The sequence below is a fragment of the Trachypithecus francoisi genome, unplaced genomic scaffold (genome assembly GCF_009764315.1).
Source record: "Trachypithecus francoisi isolate TF-2019V2 unplaced genomic scaffold, Tfra_2.0 Lachesis_group2, whole genome shotgun sequence".
In the NCBI taxonomy this organism is placed as follows: Eukaryota; Metazoa; Chordata; class Mammalia; order Primates; family Cercopithecidae; genus Trachypithecus; species Trachypithecus francoisi.
This window is the reverse complement of record NW_022681465.1, coordinates 159,652,211-159,675,872: the sequence shown is the minus strand read 5'-3', so window position 1 is coordinate 159,675,872 and position 23,662 is coordinate 159,652,211. Positions and strand designations below refer to the sequence as shown.

The window sequence follows — 23,662 nt, the reverse complement described above, 5'->3', positions numbered from 1 at the left end:
GCAGTGAGCTGTGATTTGTGCCACTGCACTCCAACCTGGGTGGCAGAGTGAGACCCTGTCTAAGAAGACAAGAAAAACCAGATAGCAGCAGCTGAAAGTTGGCAGGAACACATTGGCAGTTCCTAGGATCATAGGATATATGCAGGGCACTGACCACTCCTACAGCCACCATCTGTGCACTGATAACTCATAAATGTTTGTCTCCAGTCCACATCTCTCCTAAATGCTTGACTGATAGATCCAGCTGCCTGTGCATAACTGGGCATCTATCTGCACTTGAATAATAAATGTCTAAAACTTAAAATGAGCAAAACCAATCTTTCTCCAAGAACTTGAATCTCTTCCACAGGCTTTCAGTTGATGGCAACTCCATTATTCCAATTGCTCAGGCAAAAATTGGCATTATCCTTGATTTATCTTATATCTCCTATCTAATTCATCAGTTTAATACTATGGGTTCAATTTTCAAAACACATCCAGAATCTGACCATGCCTCACCATTTAAACCAACAGTCCCCAACCATTTTGGCCCCAAGGACTGATTTCATTGAAGACAATTTTTCCATGGATGGGTGGGGTGAGGGGGATGGTTTTAGGATGAAACTGTTCCATCTCAGATCATCAGGCATTAGATTCTCATAAGCAGCACACAACCTACATCCCTCACGTTCAAATTCACAGTAGAGTTTGCACATCATTGCTCTGGTCCAAGCCACTGCCATCTCTAACCTGAATAATCTGAGTAACCACCTAACTGCTCCCACTGATTTAGGGCCTGTTCCCCATGGTTCTCAACACAGCAGCCAGCGATCTTTTTAAAAAGTAACTCAAGAAAATGTGTTTCTCACAGGGGTGTGGGTCAGCAATTCTGAAATTTTTATGTATATACTAAAGTCAAACAAATACATACCTGTGTTGTAGATAATACAAATTTAGTTTCTCACTGTTGGAAAACGGTGTTTGCATATCAGGAAGGGAGGCCGTAAAAAGAACCCTGTGGTGTTGATTGAATCCAAAGGATCTGTATAAATTTATAATTTTAATATCTAAAGGATTTCTACTTCAATAAGGATGGAGTAAAAGCCACCCAAAATCTGCTCCTTCATGAAAGCAACAAGACTGGCAAAAATGTCAAAATCAACTTTTTCAGAACTCTGGAAAGTAACTTAATGGTTAGCAACAAACTGAGGCGTGTTTATTAAAGGAAAACAGCTGAATCTCAGAGCAGAAAGTGGCATTTTAAGTTGCCCTAATCCCATGCCCCTCTTCCTTATTCCATGGTAGCCTTGAAAACCAACAGCCCTCTTAGTGTCTGTGAAAACCAGCAACCTAGTAACCACTGGAGGAGTCAGAATGAATTTGGAGGTCCCCCAGATCTCCACTACTAGAGAACTGCCTCTATTTGACTTGTTTGGCAACTCACTGAAAAGCTCCATTTTCAGGACCTGTCTTTATTTAACTTCAGAGCTCACTCTGAAAACAGCCCTTCCTGCAGAATAATCAGTGGCAACTGGGTAACCCTGTGGCTGTCTGGGGCAGCGTTATCAGGTGGGGCTAACAAAAGGCTGACCAAGAAACTTAAAAGGAAAAATATGGGAAGATGTCCATGGGAGCTTTGACAAGCTCAAGCATATTCCTGGGAATCTAGAAGTCCATGTGCATGTGCAGGGATGTATGCATGTCCTGAGACGGTCCTAAGCTCTCATCTCTGGCCGACCTTGAAACTCAATTCATGCCAGAAATGAAGGTAAAGGCAGTTGTAAACTGCCTGCTGATACATCAATGACATGACTGGACAAATATACATGCACGCACTTGACAAAAGCTAGAAAATTTATTGGTTCAAGACATTAAAAAGAAAATCTGTCCAATCATTAGCTTACCCACTAGGCTGAGGAGAGACTTCAGGAACCAAACATAACAAAGAATACAGAATTTACAGAATTAGTCCAGGAAAGACACAGAACCAACCAAAAGCAGCAACAATAAGGAATAGTAACAGGTGCAAACCCTGGAGAGGAGGTAATCTGACTTCAATAATTGATGTAGTATTTAAAACAAGACACACAAAGAACAGGAACATACGACCCATGCCATACACAGCAATTTAAAAAGCAGTCAATAGAAACAATCTATGAGGAAGCCCAGATGTTAGACTTACTAGGCAAAGACTAGGTATCAGCTATTGTAAATATGTCCAAGGACCTAACAGAAACAAAGTCTAAAGAATTAAAGGAAATTATGAGAATTAATGTTTCACCAAATTATCAGGACTATCAGTAAGGAGACAAAAAAATAGAAATTCTGGAATTGAGAAATACAATAATGGAAATAAAAATTCACTAGATGGGGGTCAACAGCAAATTTGAACTGGCAGAAGAAAGAAGTGAGTCCAAAGACAGGTCAATTGAGATTGTACAGTCTGAGGAATAGAAAGAAAGAATGAAGAAAAATGAAGAGAGCTTCTTTGAGACACTATCAAGTGTACCAGAATACCAAGTATGCCAATCATAATGAGAATCCTAGAAGAGAAAGAGAAAGGAGCAGAAAGACTATTTGAAGAAATAGTAGCCCGTAACATCCCAAATTTTATGAAAACATTAATCTTTGTATCCAAGAAATTGAACGAACTCTAAGTAGGGTAAAGTAAAAGGGATTCACATTTAGATGCATCATGATCAAATTATTGAAAAAGAGATCTCAAAAGAAAGAAGCAAGTAGGCCGGGCGCGGTGGCTCAAGCCTGTAATCCCAGCACTTTGGGAGGCCGAGACGGGTGGATCATGAGGTCAGGAGATCGAGACCATCCTGGCTAACATGGTGAAACCCCGTCTCTACTAAAAAAAAAAAAAATACAAAAAAAACTAGCCGGGCGAGGTGGCAGGCGCCTGTAGTCCCAGCTACTAGGGAGGCTGAGGCAGGAGAATGGCGTAAACCCAGGAGGCGGAGCTTGCAGTGAGCTGAGATCCGGCCACTGCACTCCAGTCCGGGCGACAGAGCGAGACTCCGCCTCAAAAAAAAGAAAGAAGCAAGTAAAGCTAAGAACTGACTTCTCATAAGAAACAGTGCAGGCCTGAAAGCAGTGAAATGACATATTGAAAGTGCTGAATGAAAAAGACTTTCAACCAAGAATTATTTTTGCAGTGGTGCAATCATAGCTCACTGTAGCTTCGAACTCCTGGGCTCAAGCAATTCTCCTCAGCCTCTCAAATAAGACTACCAGCATGTGCCACCAAAATAAAAAATAAATAAATAAATTTTTTTTAAGAGACGGGGATCTTCCTATCTTGCCCAGGCTGGTCTTAAACTCCTAGTCCTAAGCAATCCTCCCACCTTGGTCTCCAAAAGTCCTGGGATTAAGGTGTGGGTTACTGTGCCCAGCCTCAACCAAGAATTCTATATCCAGAAAAACTGTCCTTCAAAAACAAGAAATAAAGACACTCCCAGATAAACATTGTGATAACCTGTCTTCACCAGACTTGCCCTACAAGAAATATGAAAGGAGAATGAATCCTTTAGGATGAAATGAAACGACTCAAATGCACATGAATACTCAAAGAGTACTGGTAAAGGTAAATATATAGGTAATATAAAAGCATAAATGTATTTTGGGGGCTGAGAGCAGTGGCTCATGCCTGTAATCCCAACCCTTTGAGAGGCCAAGGTGGGCGGATCACCTGAGGTCAGGAGTTCAAGACCAGCCTGACCAACATGGTGAAACCCTGTCTCTACTAAAAATACAAAAACTTAACCAGGTGTTATGGTGGGTGCCTGTAATCCCAGCTACTCAGGAGGCTGAGGCAGGAGAATCTCTTGAACCCAGGAGGCAGAGGTTGCAGTGAGCTGAGATCACACCACTGCACTCCAGCCTGGGTGACAAGAGCAAAACTCCATCTCAAAAAAAAAAAGTATTTTCGGTTGCAGCTCTTTTCCTATATGATTTAAAGGCAACTGCATTAAGAATTTTAACACTGTTGATGGGCTTATAATGTATAAAAATATAATTTGTATGACAATAATGCTACAAAAGAGAGAGGCAACAGAACTATATAGGAACTTTTGAAATGGAAATTAAGTTGACATTCATCTAAATTAAGGTGTTCATTTGTAATCCCCCGGGTAACCACTAAGAAAATAACGAAAAGCTTATAGTGAAAGTAACAAAGTTATTTAAAGAGGGCCCAATGTGATGACACCCCAGTAATAATGAGGACACCTAGTTCTAAGATCTTGAATTTTAAAACACCCTCTTCAATAAAAAGAACTCTGGCTCCTTGGAGAAGTGGTTGATTTCAGGGCTGAAGCAAGGAAAATACAAAATGACCCTAGAATTTTTTGTGGTGCCAGAAATTAAGAAAATATTTATTAAAAAAAAAAAAAAAAAAGGTAGAGTTTGTTCAAAGAACACAGAACCCAACCTGAAGTAACTCCCAATGATCAGAGGTAGAACAATTTGAGAAACAAAATAAAGACAGTATTGGAGTATAACCAGAGTAAAATAAATATTCATGAACTTACATGGCTATACACAAGTACTTACTTTAAAAAAATCAGGGACAAGGACAGCACTTCTTTATAGCAGAATTACAAGTAATAAATATAGAAGGAAAGAGGGAAAAAGAAAAATCATCACTAGGCAAATACCACAATCAAAATCATTTCAGAGACGAGTCACTGATGAAGCTATTATTAGTAGGCACAAATCTGAGAAAAAATGTATATAATCTCAAACTATCTTTCCCAATATATTAAGTAAAAAGGGAAAGATAGTAACTTTATCATGGAAGAACCTGACAGAAACCATCCTAACCAAGTGGTCAGGGTCAACATCACCAATGAGAAGGCATGGACCTCATGAACCCTGTGACCTGATGTGGTTAGAAGGCCCCAACTTCATCTCTGTGAAAATGTAGAACCTCAGTGCAATTAGGAGAAAACACCAGGGGGACCAAACTGAGGAGCTTTTGACAGCATAACTCATCAGTATTCCTGGAAAATGTAAGGGTTATGAAAGACAAGACTGAGGAACCATTCAGACTACAGGAGACCAAAGAGAATTAACTCAATGCACTCTGAGATCCTGGGTTGATCTTGAAACTGAAAAAGGATGTGAATGGAAACACTGGTGAGACTAGAATAGGATCCATAGTTTACTTAATAAATCCATGCTCATTTTTCTGTTTTTGATCATTGCACTATGATTATGTAATGTGTTACCATTGGGAGAAGCTGGGTAAGGGGAGGGGATATGGCAACTCTCTGCACTATGTTTGTATCTTTTCTGTAAATATAACATTAATTCTGCTGGAGCCTTGATCTTGGATTTCCCAGCCTCCAGAACTGTAAGCAATAAATTTTTATTATTTATAAATTACTCAGTGTTGGGTATTCTGTTACAGCAGCACAAACAAAATAAGAAAAGGGCCTTTGCACCTGCTTGTATCTTCAGCTTGGAAATTTCTTCCCTCAAATATCTGCATGGCCACTTCCTCTCATCCTTCAGGCCTCTGCTCAAATAACACCTTCTCAGTGATGCCTTACGCCACCATCCCATATATAATAGTGCACTCACTCCATTCTACCTGCCCTCTTTTTTTCCCTCTCCACTGTACTTTTCACTGTCTAACATACTATATATCATGTATTTGTTCATTATCTCCACCCACTAGAATGTATCTCTTAGAGGACAGGGACTGTGCTGTTTTGTTTAGCACCTACATAGTGAGCACTCAATAAACATTTCCTTAATGAATGTATGAACTTATCATTGTTATGGGAATTATTTGTAATTATTTGTCTCCCAGGTGCTTGGCACAGAAATGTATTAGATTAAGTAATAGGCCGGTGCAGTGGCTGATGCCTGTAATTCCAGCACACTGGGAGGCCAAGATAAGAGGATCACTTGAGCACAGGAGTTCAAGACCAACCTGGGCAACAGGATAAGATTGGCGCTACTATGGTTTGAGTGGTTATGAAGTGGGAGTTCATGTTCATTCCATTGTTTTTACTTGGAATTTATATTTTTAAAGTAGAGAATTTATCAAAGAGACAAGCAATAAAAGGCAAACATTTATCTTGCACCCCTTTGACCTGGTATTAGTAAAACCTTGGTATCTAAAGGTTTAACCCTATCTCTACAAAAAAAATTAAAAATCAGCGTGGGGGTGTGATGGTGCCCTGTAGTCCTAGCTATGCAGGAAGCTGAGGTGGGAGGACCACTTGAACCCAGGGGGTCGAGACTGCAGTGAGCCGTGTTTGCACCATTGCTCTTCAGCCTGGGTATCAGAGTGAGACCCCATCTCAAAAAAATACTAATCAATAAGTAAAATATATCAGCCAGGCACAGTGGCTCACACCTGTAATCTCAGCTCTTCAGGAGGCCAAGGCAGGCAGATTGCTTGAGCCCAAGAGTTTGAGACCAGCCTGGGCAACATGGTGAAACCTGGTCTCTACAACAAATACAGAAATTAGCCAGGTGTAGTGGCTCACCTGTAGTCTCAGCTACTCAGGAGGCTGAGGTGGGAGGATCGCTTGTGCCTGAGAGGCAGAGGTTGTAGTGAGCCAAGATGGTGCCACTGCACTCTAACGTAGGTGACAGAGCAAGACTCTGTCTTAAAAAAAAAAAAAAGAAGAAGAAGTTATTTTCCTTTTATTTTAGGAATAAGGTACGTGCCCTGTACATACCCACATACTAGCACGACAGATACCAAAATATTACAATGATTGTTTTCTCTGGATGCTGGGACTATGGGGCTTTTTATTTCTTTGCATATCTGTACTTTACACAATAACATTTTTGTGTAATCTTTTTTTTTAAATGCAGAATACTGACATTGGAGAATGCTCTTCATATAATTTAAGTGAAAAAAGTAAAAACCATATAGTATATTATCTCATATTTTCTAACAACATATAAATGTGCATAGCAAAGATACAGAGGTGTTAATAGCACCAGGGAGAAGGGGTGCAAGATTAGTGGTTGCCTCTTATTGCTTGTCTTGTTTATAAATTCTCCACATTAAAAATATAAATTCCAAGTAAAAACAATGGAATAAACACAAACTCCCACTTTATAACCAACTGAAATGACAGTAACTGAATTTTCTAAAGTTTTAAAAGCCCCAAAATGGGAGAAAGGAATGGCAGCACCAGCGTTGCAGAGGTGGAAAGTGGATGGACGGCGGGCAGACTACTTGGCTGACCCAAGGAAACTGCATCTCATGCCAGCTGAGACCCATGCTGATTTACAGAGTCCCGAGAATGCTCAGGAACTGAGAAAAGACCAAGGACATCAGAAGGGCAAGGGGTGAAAACAAGGAAAGTTGTTGAAACTCAGTTTAAGAAACAGTTAGATATCCATTTTTGTTCCTCAAAGTTGGGTGACCCTCCTGCAGCAGGGTTTTCTCCGGACAGGATATCTGGACTGAGAAACACCAGACACAGGGGAGGGCAGTCGAAATATGCTGAAATCAGGAACAGTCAACAGATGCCAAGGCCCCCACCCCAGCCGTCTCTCCACCCTTGCTGCCAGAATGCTGGAGACAGGGAGAATCTTTTCTGCGCGAGCTGACCTGCCTGCCGAAAAACGACAAACTGGCACAGGAGTTTCCCCAAGTGAAAACAGTTAGCCACCCGCCCTACAGGAAACAGCCCCTCCCACACATTTACCCTCAGAGCTCCCTATCTGTTTTAACATGTACAGACAATCCAGGATCCCCTAACATGCAAGGAAAGCCAATAACATGGAAAAAATATTTTTTTTTGAGACAGAGTCTGGCTGTCACCCAGGCTGGAGTGAAGTGGTATGATCACAACTCACTGCAGCTTCGACTCCTGAGCTCAAGTGATGCTCCCACCACAGCCTCCCAAGTAGCTGGGACCACAGGTATGCACCACATGCCTGGCTAAGTTTTTTTTGTGTTTTGCAGAAATGAAGCCTCCCTATGTTGCCCAGGCTGGTGTCAAACTCCTGGGCTCAAGCGATCGGCCTCCCAAAGTGCTAGAATTACAGGCGTGAGCCACCGTGCCCAGTTCAAAACAATTTTTTTAAAGAAAGCTTGGAGAAAATAAAGATTATGTATGAAAAAGGAAACTTAGAAGCTATCTCATCAAAGAAACAAGAACACAGTGCCGTTAGCGTGCACGTGCACGTGCGCGCACACTTTCAAAGAATCAAATACCCTCAGGAAGAAAGATAAAGCTATGAGAATATCCCAGAGGAGAGAAATTTTTAGAATAAAAAGAAAATTCAAGGAGAAGTCAAAGAGGTATAATCAAAAAATGGCAGTTCCAATAAGAGAGAAGAAAGAGAACGGAGAAGACAAGTCATAAAATATCCCAATTTAAGTGTGAATACAAAAATATATTATTTGTATAAGTGAGAAAACACAGGGTGCAAAAGGTGTATATGATGCCACTTCACATGTAGGGACAAGGGAAAAGAAGACTATATATCCACAGTTGCTTGTATTTACATAAACAAATAGGATAACCCCCCCCAAAAAAAACACCTAAGAAAAATAGTTATTTGTGAGGGAAGGTGGAGATTCCACTAAATTTTTTACATACACAGTTGACCCTTGAATAGCAGGTTCTGAACGGCACAGATCCACTTATCCATGGATTTTCTCCTGCCTCTGCCACCCCTGAGATGACAAGACCGACCCCTCCTCTTCTTCCTCCTCCTTGGCCTGCTCAACGTGAAGACAGTGACACTGAAGACCTTTGTGATGTTCCACCTCTACTTAATGATGAATAGGAAATATATTTTTTCCTCCTTCCTTGTGATTTTCTTAACAACCTTTTTTTTTTTTGAGATGGAGTCTCATTCTGTCACCCAGGCTGGAGTGCAGTGGCGTAATCTTGGCTCACTGCAACCTCTGCCTCCCAGGTTCAAGTGATTCTACAGCCTCAGCCTCCTGAGTAGCTGGGATTACAGGAATGTACCACGAGTGCATCTGGCTAATTTTTGTATTTTTAGTAGAGACAGGGTTTTGCCATATAGGCCAGGTTGGTCTCAAACTCCTGACTTCAAATGATCTGCCTGCCTTGGCCTCCCAAAGTGCTGGGGTTACAGGCATGAGCCACTGCGCCTAGCCAACATTTTCTTTTCTTTAGCTTACTTCATGGTAAGAATACAGTACATAATACATATAACATACAAAATATGTGTTAATGCATTTTATGTCATCAATAAGGCTCCCACTCAACAACAGGCTATTAGGAGTTAAGTTCTGGGGAAGTCAAAAGTTATATGTGGATTTTCAACTGCATGGCTGGGGGTTGAAAAAACAGGGTGAAGATGGGTGTCCCTAACCTCTGTGTTGAACAACCAAACAAGTAACGATACCATGTACAACCCCAAGAAGGGAGAAAGGAGGAATAAAGAATGTATATCGTTTTTATTTTTGTGCCATGTGAATGGAATATTTATTCAAAGATAAGAAGTAAAAATAGGGCTGGGCGCGATGGCTCACACCTGTAATCTCAGCACGTTGGGAGGCCAAGGCAGGCAGATCACCTGAGATCAGGAGTTGGAGACCAGCCTGTCCAACATGGCAAAACCCCATCTACTAAAAATACAAAAAATTAGCCGGGCATGATGGTGGGTGCATATACTCCCAGCCACTCGGGACCTGAGGCAGGAGAATCCCTTGAACCTGAGAGGCGGAGGTTGCAGTGAGCTGAGATCACGCCATTGCACTCCGGTCTGGACAACAGAGCAAGACTCTGTCTCAACAACAACAATAAAAGAAGTAAAAACAACAGAGAGGTTTTTTTAAAAAATAAAATTTACCAGAACTTAATGGCATGTCTTCAGTTTGAAAGGGCCCACTATGTATCTGGTACAGTTGTTGAGAACAGAACTATATACCAAGGCACATTGTTGTAAAATGTGGAGTATAGGGACCGAGACAATTTCTACAAAAGGAGTGAGGAAAGATCTGGATTCAAAGTGGTTCTAGACTTCTGCACTTCTGGAAGATAGGAGGCAACAGCACAGGCCTTTATAATTCTGAAAGAAAAGTATTTCCTGCCTAAAATTCTATACCTAACTAAACTGTCAAATTCAACTTGAGGATAAAACATCTATTTAGACATGCAAGTTCTCAAAAAGTTTACCTTCTCCACACCCTTTATTAGAAAGCTATCAGGGGATATGTTTACCCAAGAAAAAAGAAAGATCAAAACCTCAAGAGAAGCACACATAGTGGCGAAGGGAGTTCCCAGGGCAGTGGCGACAGGCCCCAGGACGACGGCTGTGTGGCAGGGTCGGGGCAGTGCTAGATCAGAGCAGGCCAGATGGCCTGACCTCCTGGCTTTCTTAGGAAGATGAATTATGAGAAAAACTCATCAAATTTCTTGAGAGTAGTTTCATGTATTTGGTCGAGAGTTTAGGGTTCAGTCACTGAGAGGAACACAGAAAACTAAGAATATGGAAAAACAAGATAATTATTAACTCCAGAGGTAAAAAGTTTTGAAAGAAAATAAAAGTAATCATAGCCAACCATGTTTCACCTGTGAATATATTAGTATCATTAGGCAAACAGCATACAAGGCTTTTGACTGACCCAAATTATGATCTATCTGTATTGATGAGAAAAAAGGAAGGATGCAGGTGGAGGAAGGACAGCAAGGAGGAAAGAACGAAATATTCATTGTAGACAACAGCTCCTATATCTAAAAAATCAAGAAATAGCAACCTAGGCTTAATTTAGAAACATGAAGGGAGATAAAAGAGGTTTCCCTGGATAAGAGGCTGGGGTGGGAGAAGGCTGCTTGTCAAAAATAGAGAGATCTGAGTTTTCACCCTACTTACAAGCTAACAAGTCAGTATGCCACACTTTACAGTTTCATGGATGCTGGTAGAAGACACAGGATTCTTGTATCAATGGCAAACATGTTTATTATGCACAAAAGTAGTAGTAGAGCATGAACATTTTTGTTCCCTGAATTCCAGTTCTCCCAGGGAGACGCAGAGAGGGCCAGCTGGCACCTGTACAAATGGGTTGCTTTACAGGAGAGGAAGCATGAGCTTAGGGAGCCTGAAGTTTTATAATGGGAAGTGCGCCTGCCTTTAGCTCCGGAGGAAGGTACTATCTCTTCCAAGGCTGTCTGCAATATAAATAACCTTTAAAAGACAGTAAGGGAAACAGCAGGGCAGAGAGTGCCTCACTCACAAGAGGAGCAGCAATGCCAGAGGCCCATAGAGCACGGATTCCCAGCGCTGCCGCTTTACATAATGAACCTTCTTGATTTTTAAAATTATTAGCATTCGTAACTTTCCTAAAAATAAAAATCTAAAAAATTAAATCGTTTCACTTACTAAAACAACTCTCTCAGGCCTTACTCCTCCCGACTGGGCACGTCTTTGCCAACGGAGAGCCAGAGTCCGAGGAAAACCGAAAAAGCAACCCCAGCTTTCCCAGCTTTTCCAGGGTGAGCTGGTCCGCAGGAAGGGCGGTCCCAATCCCAGCGCTTCGGGGCCAGAGCAAAGCGGGGAGGCTCCCCATGGCCGTCAGCTGGCGGCCCACGCGGCGCATTGCAGGCAGGTGCGAGCCACATGCGCCAAGTGCCCGGAGCGACCCTTTGGTAGTTAGTGTTAATTAAAATTGCCCGCACGGGAGTGGAGCCCCGCTGACAATCTAGAAACAAGCAACAGACCCTCTGATGTAGCCATCTGGGCCGTGCCTCTCCGCACGGCCCGGCACGCCTCGGCCCCCGGAGACCAGGAGACCACCCTCGAGGGCAGGTGCTGCCGCTCGGCCGGGCCCGCAGGATCCCTCGGCCTGATACGGCCGGTGCTGTAGGGGCACGTGCACGCCTCGGCCCCTCCGCCGCTCCCACCCCTCGCCGGTGTGCACTGGCGCTCCGGGGCGCCGCGGGCCCAGGTGTCCAGCTGGCCCCTGCCCTGCCTGGCGCTCGGACCACCACTTCCACCTTTGCCGCCCCCTCGCCAGCCTCCGCAGCTTCCAGACAGGCCGGTCTCTGCGCCCACCCCTGCTTCCCGCACCGGCCACCGCCGGAGGCAGTGGAGGAGGGCCCGGCCGCGCAGATCCTGCTTATCGGGCCTATCTCCTGTTACATAAGGCCACCCCCCTATCTCCGCGGGCCATCGCCGCCGCAACAGCCGCGCCAGCGCCTTCACCCACGCGCGGGGGCGCGCCTGCCCACCGCTCCGGCAGGGTTTTTGGTAGCCATGGGGGTTACGGGGGCGTTGACTCATCCGGGCGGGGCACCGGGAGTTGCACAGCCCAGGGTAGTTCCCCGCTCCTTCCCCCATCACGGAGACCCTATGGGAGATGCCATGGACTCTCTACTACAGATTAGGAAACAGGCCGGTAGAGGGATCACACAGCCAAGTAGCTGCACTCCAGGCACTGGGGGCCCTCGAGGGGAAGGGGCAGACTTTTGGGAGTCAGAGCCAGCAGCTGGGCTGGGAAGCTTCGAGTGTGGACAGAGGGTGGGAATGATGTTCCCTGTGGGAAGAGAGGGTGAACAAGGTTGGGATGCCTCTGAGCGGGAATCCAACATCCCTTGTGGCACAGGTCACAAGCACACCCTTGTGAGGAGGTTGAGTCCCGTTGAGGAGCCTGAGCAGGCAGAGAGGGGGGCTGGGGAGGCGCTGGCTTGGGGAGGAAGTGGGTAAAGGAGGAATCTTGACATCAACACCCAACAGGCAAATGCCGTGGCCTCTGTTGTGGGAGTTTCTGGAAGACTTCTAGGAAAATGAGGGAAGAGCAGGAAAAGGCGATATGGCTGCAGGGGCCAGGCGCAGGAGCCGCCCCTCCACAGCACTCATTCTGCAGAAGGGAAACTTGAGGCCCCCAGACGGCAGGGGTTGATCCTGCAGAGACTGGTGAGCAAACGGGATCACCCCAAGCCCCAGTGGCACTAGGAACACTTATAATCCCTGACCTGAACTCAGGCTGCCAGCCTGGCCCGGTTAAGAGTTTCCCAGCAGGATGGCCCGTGCACTTTAAATTAAAGGGGCCAGATATAGGTGCACACTACTCCCAGCCACTCTGGAAACTGAGGTGGGGGGATCGCTTAAGTCCGGGAGTTGGAGGCCAACCTAGGCAGGCAACATAGTGAGATCCCATCTCCAAAAAACAAAAAACACCAAAAAAAAGTCCCAGGAAGACCTCTGAATCTGTCTGGATTGCTCAGTGGAGACCTGGAAATCTGAACTTTGACAATCCCTCCCACAGTAGGGCCAAGGAGGAATTAGGCAAGCCAAAAGAAGTGAACTTTACTCTTCTATTGCCTGTTTGAATTTTGTATCCAAGCAAGTATTACTTAAGTAATTTAAGAGACTGGTTTATTAAAAAAATAAAACTCCTCGAATTCCCATAGCTGGTAGACTGTGGCCACAGCCACAGTGCACTATCTGCCCAGCACTTCCGGTGACCCAAAAGGGTCTGAAGACAGGAGCTCAGAGTTGGGTCAGCTGTCCAGGTACTCAGGGTTGTCACAGGCAAAACTGCTGGAACTCAGGGCAGCATTGCAGATGCCATGCCGCTCTCAGGGCCCCTTGCCTGCCGCTGGAATTAAACCCACCCAGATCTTGGAAACTCTGCCCTGGACCCTTCTCAATAAGTCCACGAGAAATCAAACTCTTTCCTTTATGCGACACTGGATTTTCCACAAAGTAAAATCAAGATGAGTAAAGATGTGGTTTCTAGATAGTGCCTGAAAAAGCAGAGACCATGGTGTCAGGCGTCACCACTTGGGCCTATAAAAGCTGCCACAAGACGCCAAGGCCACAAGCCACCCAGCCTATGCGTCCGCTCCTCAATCCTCTCCTGTTGGCACTGGGCCTCATGGAGCTCTTATTGACCATGGTCATTGCTCTCACTTACCTCGGCGGCTTTGCCTCCCCAAGCCCTGTGCCTCCCTCTACAGCCCTCAAGGAGCTCATTGAGGAGCTGGTCAACATCACCCAGAACCAGAAGGTGAGTGTCGGCTAGCCAGGGTCCTAGCTATGAGGGCTCCAGGGTGGGTGATTCCCAGGATGAGGTAATGAGCAAGCTGGGCTTGGATCCTAAGATGCCTATGGGTCAGGAAGAATCCCCATGGACCAAGGCCTGGCCCGGCCATGAGAGAAAGAGGAGCTGGGCTGGGGGCTCAGCAGTGTGGATGGACCTATGAAGGGGTCTGGCAGAGTCCCCAGGGACTACCTGCTCTCCTGGCCTGGCCTTGTCTGCCACTGCCAGCTCCTACTCAGCCATTCCTGAACAGAGGACAGCAGAGAAGGGCCAGCACCCTCCCAGAACCATGTGGCATTTGCCAACTGGATTTTGACCATAATAATGCAGCCGTTCTCCCCAGCACCTTAATAGGCCTGCCCTTACAGGAGGATTTGTTAGTAGAGTCCGCTCCTTGCCTCACTAGTAACAGCTCACATGTCTTGAGCGCTGCTTACACCAGGCCTGGTACACGTGCTTTATGTGTCATTTCATCACTGCCAGCCACCTCAAGAGGCAGGTACAATGAACCCATTCTGCTAAGGTTCAGTGAGGTTAAGTGACAGAAGCTGGATTCAAGCCAGGCCTGGCCAACACCAGAGTGCCCATGCTCCTAACTGCAATGTTCCCTCACAATCAGAAGGCAGGGCATTTAATACACCAGACCCCCACTGCCTCCCATCTGATTTGTCTTGGTCAACAGTGGCCCAGGCCACCACTACTTCACTCATCCCCGCCCTGGCCCTTTCCGCAGGCCCCTGTCCTCTTGCCCTGACTATGGCAAGCCGCACATGCAGCTTGTCCCTTACTAGTGGTGTCACTCAACTTTTTTCTCTCAGTTCCAAGACCCTATACATGGGTCCTCACCCCCATGCCCGCTGTTCAAAGCAGAAAACGAAGCTCAGGAACGCTGAGGGGCTGCCAGGCCTGCCTCTGCGCCACACGAGGGATGCGTGTGGGGCCTGTGCTGGTGCAGACCTGGCCTGGGCTGGCAGGGCAGGCCCACGACCCCTGCCAGCACTCTGCTCACTGTCACTTTGCTCCCGCAGGCCCCGCTCTGCAATGGCAGCATGGTGTGGAGCATCAACCTGACAGCTGGCGTGGTAAGGACCTTCAGGTGTGGGGAGGATGGGGCAGAGGCTGCAGGCCTTGGGCTTATCTTCTCTGAGACTCCCTTCCATGGCTGGGGTTCCAAGCAAGCTTCAAGCGCTCTCCTCCCTCCCCCAATCATCTGGGCCCTTCCCACCACCCAGACTCACCTGCACCAGGCATCTCAGCCCCATCATCCTGCAGACTCACAAAAGGCAGCCACCCTAGCAGGGCCTGACCCCTCAGTGTCCCCTCTCCACAGTACTGTGCAGCCCTGGAATCCCTGATCAACGTGTCAGGCTGCAGTGCCATCGAGAAGACCCAGAGGATGCTGAACGGATTCTGCCCGCACAAGGTCTCAGCTGGGGTAAGGCGCCCCCCAACCTCTCACCCCCACCCTGCACCCCCTCCTGCCAACCCTGGGCTCACTGAAGGGAAGCTGGCTGAATATCCAAGGTGTGTGTTCACTCAGGGGTGGGGCCATTGTGGCAGCAGGGACATGGCCTTCGGGGTTTACAGGACCTGGGCTCAAGGGCTCCTGACTCCTACCTGGGCCTCAGTGTCCACATCTGTACAGTAGAGGTACTAACAGTACTCACCTCATGGGGACTTCCGTGAGGACTGAATGAGACAGTCCCTGGAAAGCCCCTGGTTTGTGCAGGTCGTTCTGCCCTCTGGCGTCCCACTCACGTGCTGGCCTCTTTATCCTGCAGCAGTTTTCCATCTTGCGTGTCCGAGACACCAAAATCGAGGTGGCCCAGTTTGTAAAGGACCTGCTCTTACATTTAAAGAAACTTTTTCGCGAGGGACAGTTCAACTGAAACATCGAAAGCATCATTATTTGCAGAGACAGGACCTGACTATTGAAGTTGCAGATTCATTTTTCTTTCTGTTGTCAAAAATGTCTTGGGGAGGTGGGGAAGAGGGTTAGGGAGGGGGTAAAATTCCTTCGCTTAGACCTCAACCTGTGCTGCCTGTCTTCAGCCTAGCCGACCCCAGCCTTCCCCTTGCCCAGGGCTCAGCCTAGTGGGCCTCTTCTGTCCAGGGCCCTGAGCTCGGTGGATCTGGGGATGACATGTCCCTACACCCCTCCCCTGCCCTAGAGCGCACTGTAGCATTACAGTGGGTGCCCCCCTTGCCAGGCGTGGTGGGAGAGGCCCCCACTTCACACACAGGCAACGGAGGCAGAGAGCAGCTCAGGCACATTTCTTCTTGGCCTTATTTATTATTGTGTGTTATTTAAATGAGTGTGTTTGTCAGCGTTGGGGACTGGGGAAGACTGTGGCTGCTGGCACTTGGAGCCAAGGGTTCAGAGACTCAGGGCCCCAGCACTAAAGCAGTGGACACCAGGAGTCCCTGGTAATAAATACTGTGTACAGAATTCTGCTACCTCACTGGGGTCCTGGGGCCTCGAAGCCTCATTCAAGGCAGGGTCAGGAGAGGAGCAGAACAGCTGCTCCTGTCTGCCAGCCAGCAGCCAGCTCTCAGCCAACGAGTAATTTATTGTTTTTCCTGGTATTTAAATATTAAATATGTTAGCAAAGAGTTACTAATATATAGAAGGGTGCCTTGAACACTGGGGCAGGGCACTGAACACGTTGTTTCATTGACTGTCAAACTGAAGCCAGAAATAAAGTTGGTGACAAGTAGGCCTGATTGTATTTGTCTTTCATTTTGGCCTTTGGGGACACTGGTGTGTGGTCTGAAGACTCTGAGGAGCTCTTTAGGAGGCTGGCGGGTTGGAGGAGGGGGCTGGGATGGGTTACAGTGAGGATGGCGTGCAGTGACCTGGGCTGAAAGCAAGCTAGCTCCCGGGGATGCGGACATGGCCTGAAGGAAGCCCTACCTTCTGTCTGCCGTGCTAGCGAGGACGGAGACACTTGGGCCAGGCTGTCAGGGTTCAAGGAGGGCATGAGGAGCAGACGGAGACCCAGGAAGTCTCGCGACCACACCTCCTGAGGACTGGCCAGCTGTGTCTGGCACCGCCCACACACTCATGTCTCCTCACAACCCAGCAGGCCGATGAGAACTGTGAGGCTCAGAGAACGTGGGTGGTTTGCCTAAGGTCACATAGCTACTTCCTCACTGGGGTCCTGGGGCCTCAGAGCTCATCTGAGGTAAAGAAGCAAAGCTGGGACTGGGGCCCCAAACTCACTTTAACTCCAAAGCCCATACACTTAACCACCCTGCCTATTTCTGTCCAAATGTCACCCGTCCTGAATGGAGCTTTTCCCTCTGAAAGATTGCCATCAACCTGTTTGGGCCATCTCACTGACAGGGAGTTCCCTACTATTTTTGAGGGGCAGCCCATTGCCTTTCTGGACAGCTCTCACCATTAGGGTGCACACACGCACCACCTCTGTGAACAGGGCTCTGGCTAGGCCACTCCTCAGCAGCTCTTGTTGCTTCTCCCTTGGCCCTGGCCAGCAGCTGGAGTGCAGAGACCAGCAGGCCTTACCAAGCCACAGCTCCAGGCCATGCCCATCAGCAACGTTTTTCATTGTGACTCTCTGGGAGGTGCCCAGGGCAGAGGGTGACTCCAGGATGGGATGCCTTTGCAGTGGGTGATAGTCATCAAGGACCAGTCTCAAACTTGTAGTGGCAGGCAGGCGCCCTCCCTGGGGAGCCCAGAGCCCCACGGGAACACCACAGTGACACTCAGAAGTCCCTGAAGGCAGCTGCCCTCTGCTGCTCACGGCTGTGTCATTCATGCAACAGCAGAGGACATGGCAGGGAGTTGACCAGGGGGCTGATGATGGCAGTCAGCTATTCCAGAACCACTTACTTTCCCCAGGGAGAGGCAAGGGAAGAAGGCAAACCTGACAGTGCAGGGGGCAGGGGATACTTGGCCCAGAAGAGAGAAGACTGTGGGGGTGAAGAGGGTGGTGGTGCAAGAGCTGGGTCTCCAGCAGGCTGTCCGGGGCAGGGGACAGGACCAGCTCTCTGGTGCCAAGCCTATTAAGTCCTGTCACATTTGCTGAGGGAATACCTGCGGGGGACCACCACAGCAGACGCCTGGGCTAGTGACCACCAAGACACCCCATGCACTCCAGGTTGAGCCCCAGAAAGAACTCTGTAGAAACAACACAGGGTCTGCTGCGGGGAGCTGTATGTCCTCCCTCCGCGGGGAGCCGTATGTCCTCCCTCGGTGGGGCCTCCCCTCTGGAGGTGGGCAGTGGCTGCTTCCGCGGAGGGTGGGAGAGTCTCGGAAGCCAGAGGAGGTGGGCGGGAGTCAGAGTCTCGGCATTCTTCTCCACCCAGAGTCTAGGGTTTAAGGCTGGAAGGATATTTATGGAGGGCAATGACTTTGTAAACAGGACCTAGCAATCTATCTCCCATCTTTGACCCATGTGCTCTCTGCCAGCCGAAGTACTGCCCTGCCTATCCAGAAAGAAGATGGAAACCCTTCCAGTGAAATTCCACGTGACTCCTTCAAGAACAAAGACTGGAATTGAGACTGATGTGGGGCAGAGTTCCTCGGGATCCTCCAAGGCCCTGCTCTGAGCCACACATTCAGGACGGCCTGCGAGGCAGGTGCACTGTGTGGACGGCCAAAGGCCGTCCCGGGCCCCACCACTAGGGGTCTGGCCAACGGCCGTCCTGGGCCCCACCACTAGGGGTCTGCAGCTCGCCACTTCCTCAGCCACTGTGGAGCTCCTGTCCCTCACACCTTCCAGGCTGCCCCCCAGGAAGGGGGCCTGTGGTCACTGGCAGTGTGCCCTGGGCTGGAGAGGGCATGGGGCTCTCCAGGGATGAGGGATGCCTTACGGAGCCACAGAACCGAGCTGCAGCTGGTGGCAACAGGGAGGGGGCCCTGTCAGGAAAGAGAAAGGAAGAGAGAACGAGGTAGGTAAGTGTCAGTGGCTGCAACTGTGGCTGGGAACCTCCCTCCCTGGGGACTGACCCCTGGCAGTGTTTGCTGGGAGTTTTCTCTAACCACGTGGCCTAAGTTCTTTCATAAACAAGGCAAGCCCTCAGCAGGGCTCAGAGAGAAGGGGGTTGAAAAGGGAGAAGAGTGCTTGGTGAGTGGGAGGAAGACGCTGACCATGGGGCCCAGGTCGGGGAGCCCCTTGGCACCTCGGGAACCCCAGCCCAGGAGGTTTCACTGGAAGAGGGGCTGGGCTTAAGTGAGAAGTGAGATACACGCGAGTTTCCGGTGAACCAAACACCTCAGTTTGCTGCTCAGATGAGGTGTCAGAAAACACTCCCAGTCACTTGGCGGGTTTCTCCGAGGCTGGCCCCCTGTCCTGCGCAGGATGAGAAGGAGCGGGCCCCAGGGGGACCAGGCCCATATCTTATTTCCTTGTGACAGAGGCAGCAGCTTGAAGCCTGGCCTTCATCTGGCCCAGCGGCTTACCACTTTTTCATTGTGGTCAAAGAGAAACGTCTTCTGCTTATGACCTTCATCTAGCTGGCCCATTGTAACATACTGCAAACCTGTTCCCCACTTTGGCTGCCTCCCTCCTAAGAAGGCCCAGCTGGGGCCAGGCTGACTATGTTCCAGACAGGACTGCCTGGCCAGGGACACGCTGGCCAGCTCCTATCTGGCCTTTCTAGGGGTCCAAGCTGGGGTCAGGACTGGTGGCTGTCTCCTCAGCTGCCCTCCCGCACACTCATAAAGCCCCATTATCTTCATTCATTTCTCAGCTCCACCCAAAAGCAAGAGGGCAAGGGTTTGCAACAAACTTTCCCAGATCAACTGATTTCTCGGCAGCAAGGGCGGGCCCCATGACAAAGCCATTTGAAATCCCAGAAGCAATTTTCTACTTACGACCTCACTTTCTGTTGCTGTCTCTCCCTTCCCCTCCACTATACCTTTTCTTGTGGAAAGTGATTCTCTCACAGTGTCGTTCAGAAACACCCCCAGCCATGTGCTGCCTGCCCGGGCAGATGCTGCTGTGTGGTCAGAGGTGACGCAGGCACCAAAATTAAATATAGCAACTCTCGTCAGCTCCGCTCTCTGCATCACTATGGACAAGCGTGTGAGGGCCGGCACCACTTCCCCAAACCCTCAAGGGAGGAAGGCCTGAGCCATCCATGGCATCCATCCCCTGTAGACCCACAGCTCGATGGCCTGTTGGCCACATGGTCGACGACTCCCTGCCCAACCCAGGGCCCTGTGCCAGAGGAGCTGTGGTGATGCCACATTGGAAAAAGCAATTTTTATTTACTCTTCTTTCTTCTGATCTGTTTCCCACATTTTCTATAATGAGCATGCATTCATTTTCCAATGGGAGACAAAGATAAATTTCATTTTAAAAAAGCAAAAAGAATAAGAATGTGATGTCTGCATCATGGAGGGAGTGTACCAAGACAGGCTGGTGAGGAGACTTGGCTGCAGCATCCCCCCGCTGGACCAGCACCAGCACCCCTCAGACCAGCCTAAGTCCTCCCTCGGGAGCCGGCCCCCTCGGGAGAGGAGGTGGGGGTCTGCAGGGGCCTGCAAGGCAGCCCCTCAGCCAGGCAGGCCTGGCACTGCAACTCCCACGGGCTGGCACTCTTGGACCCATCAGATCTCGCATTGCCAAAGACAGAGGAAGGTGCTGCCTTCTTGGGGGTCTTCGCCAGGCCCTGGCCTGCCAGGGCACAGGAGCCAGTGGGAGTGGGAAGGGAAAGGGTGGGCCGCCCATCTAGCTCTGAGGCTAAAGTGACATTAACACTATAGGGACAGATGGAACATTCCTGCAGCCTCCTCAGCAGCTCTGCCTCTTGGGAAAAAGATCTTCCACCTGCTTCTGAAAGGCAAGAGAAGCCAGCGGCCTGCAGAGCTACTTCCCCACAGCTCTGCAAAGCAGTCTACGCCACTACCTGCCTGCCTGCCTCAGCTCCCTCCTCCCCTCAGTCCCTGTGCCCTTGGATGGGGCCCTCCATGTGTCTGTGCTCTGGGTCCCATCCCCTCCCCTCTCAGGGACACAGGCAGAACATACAGCTCAGGGTGAAACCAGCCCTAGCTTCAAGCCCCAGCTGTGTCCCTGACTTCTAGTGTTGTGACTTCAGCCACGTCTCAGTGACTCCGCGGAAATGGAGCTCCACTCATTCATTCGACAAGTATGGATTGAGGCCTGGCCTGGGTGTCAGACCCTGTTCTAGGCGCTGCGGGTCCACGAAATAAAACAGGTTGCTTCTAGCTGGGAGATAGAATAAGCCAACAAGAGAGCACTCAGTGTGTCAGGCGGTGGTAACCACTACCGAGGGAGATAGAACAGACCGGGGCTGCACGGCAGGGAGGGCGCTGTGTTACACGGGAAGGTTGGAGAAATCCTCCCCATGTGATAAAATGAGAACAGAGATCGGGATGAAACAAGGGGAGGGGACAGCCGTGCACAGATGGGGGCAAAGTCATAAAGGGAAAGGGAACTGCAGGTGCTAAGGTCTCGAGCAAGAGCAAGCTGGGGATGCCCTTCCCGGCACTCACAGGTGACCCTCGGGCTGGAGTAGAGGCTGTGGCGAGGGCAGCAGGAGCCCAGCAGGGCTGCAGAGGCCAGGACTAGGCTTCACTTTAAGTGGGATGGAGTGATGTGGTCTGACACACATTTGTTTTTTTGTTTTGAGACGGAGTCTCACTCTGTCACCCAGGCTGGAGTGTAGTGATGTAATCTTGGCTCACTGCAAGCTCCACCTCCCGGGTTCACGCCATTCTCCTGCCTCAGCCTCCCGAGTAGCTGGGACTACAGGCGCCCGCCACCACATCCGGCTAATTTTTTGTATTTTTAGTAGAGATGGGGTTTCACCGTGTTAGCCAGGATGGTCTTGATCTCCTGACCTCATGATCCGCCCACCTCGGCCTCCCAAAGTGCTGAGATGACAGGCGTGAGCCACCGCGTCCTGCCAGTCTGACTCACATTTTAACAAAGTCACCGTGGCTGCTGTGTGGAGAACGCCATGTGGGGGCGAGGGCGAAACAGGGAGATGAGCACCAAGGCTCCTGCAGAGATGCTGGTGGGGAGCGATGGTGCATGTGGTAGTGGAGGACTGGAGGGGGTGTGTGTAAGATACATGTATACATTATACTGCTACTGTATATATTATTTACTTAAATAGTATATTATATAATGCATATAGATATAAATATATAATATATAAATGTGCATATGTTAATATTATTTACATTTGCCATGCAATTACATTTTTTAAATCTTCTATTACAGAAAATTTCAAATATACACAAGTCACTCCCAAGCATCCATTGCCCAGCGTCAACAATGAGCAACTCATGGCCAATTTTGTCAATTTTGTTCCATCTCTACCCCTGCCCCTTCCCCACCACCACCAATCCGAGAGGTCACATCAGTGAAGGGAGAGGCTCTGGGATGGCCTGGAGTGAGTGCGTGAGGTCTTCCTGTGTTGTGTGTGAACAACTGCAAGGATAGAGCTGCCGCTCGCTGAGCTGGGGCAGCCTGTGCTGATTGTGTCCCATTCAGAACACAGCTGTCAACCACCGATGCAGCCTGCAGCCCAACACAGCTGCCTCCCCAGATGCCCATACCGAGTTCCACCTCATCTGGCCCCTTCCTGTGCCCCCACTGCACTCAGACATTTCATGAGGTCACTGATTATCAACTCATCATTCCGTGCAGCAATGCGTGTCTTTCCTTATCTAGCCTCACCTACGAGGAACATCGCTGCCACTGACCACTGCTCCTCCTCTCTGGGCCTCTCTCATGCTAGGACTTTGCGCCCCGCATCATCACCTTCCAGCGTCATGGGAGTCCCCTGGCTCATTTCTTGTCCCCTGTCTTCTCTCACCCCCGGCCATATTGTTAGGTCAACAGGAACAGAGGAGAGCCAGGGTGACACCATTCTAAAATCGACTCCATCTTAAAACTAGCTAGGCATATTCCTGGCCAGTCACCACCCATGGTCATGAGATGTTTACGCCAAGGAAGCAGTTTAGTCATGCCCGCAAGGACAAACTCCCACAACAGAAGAATGTCCGGGTGTCCTGATGTCTCATAACCGTATATGCTTTCAAGATAGTTACAGTAATGCTCTGATGTACTTACTCACTAAAAGGCCAAGGATAAAACGTTCTTTAAATCCACAAAGTACTACATTTTGTGACACTGTCAGCCCACCCACACACAGACATAACTTAGCTTGGCTTTTGTATAGACAAGACCCCTTTAGCAGACGAGGCATTCCTGCTCGTGCTTTCTGAGGATACCCAACTCTGAGTTGCTTTCAATAAACCATCCCTTCTTTACTGCACTCCACGACTCGCCTTGATTTCCTTCCTGTGTGAGATTCAAGAACCCTCTCTTGGGGTCTGAACCAGGACCCCTTTTTCCAGCAACACTGTTCTTCCCCGCAGCTTAGTCAACCTCCATGTCTACTGCCTGCAGGCTGGACCCTCCCCGGTGCTGAGCATGGCCCGCAGCAGCCCCTTAGCTGGTGGCTCCCACCTGCTGCCTGCCCTCCTCCCCTGCCTCCTCCCCTCCTCCCCGCCTCTCCCCTCCTCCCCTGCCTCCTCCCCTCCTCCCCTGCCTCCTCCCCTCCTCCCCTGCCTCCTCCCCAAGCCAGAGACCTGGGGCCACCTGCGACCTCCTGCTCTCCCTCACCCCCACATTCAGTCACTTCCAAGTGCTATTAATGATGATGGTCGTGGTG

The 23,662-nt window shown here is 49.0% G+C and overlaps 2 protein-coding genes across 3 annotated transcripts in view; one reads left to right on the top strand and one right to left on the bottom strand.

Moving 5' to 3' along the window:
* Positions 1–12,723: 12,723 nt before the first annotated feature.
* On the top strand, positions 12,724–16,700 carry IL13 (interleukin 13). The gene is made up of 4 exons (XM_033181283.1): positions 12,724–13,954; positions 15,016–15,069; positions 15,318–15,422; positions 15,769–16,700. The coding sequence occupies exons 1-4, from the start codon at positions 13,709–13,711 to the stop codon at positions 15,874–15,876; spliced, it is 513 nt and encodes a 170-aa protein (XP_033037174.1). The 5' UTR covers positions 12,724–13,708; the 3' UTR covers positions 15,877–16,700.
* A 6,460-nt stretch (positions 16,701–23,160) lies between these two features.
* Positions 23,161–23,662, bottom strand: part of KIF3A (kinesin family member 3A) — a 69,052-nt gene continuing 68,550 nt past the window's right edge. The window contains exon 19 of one of the 2 annotated variants that reach the window (XM_033181271.1): positions 23,161–23,289. In XM_033181271.1, coding sequence (XP_033037162.1) covers positions 23,237–23,289 — 53 coding nt within the window. In that variant the 3' untranslated portion in view covers positions 23,161–23,236. The remainder of the gene's footprint in view (positions 23,290–23,662) is intronic. The other variant, XM_033181272.1, reaches the window with a different exon arrangement.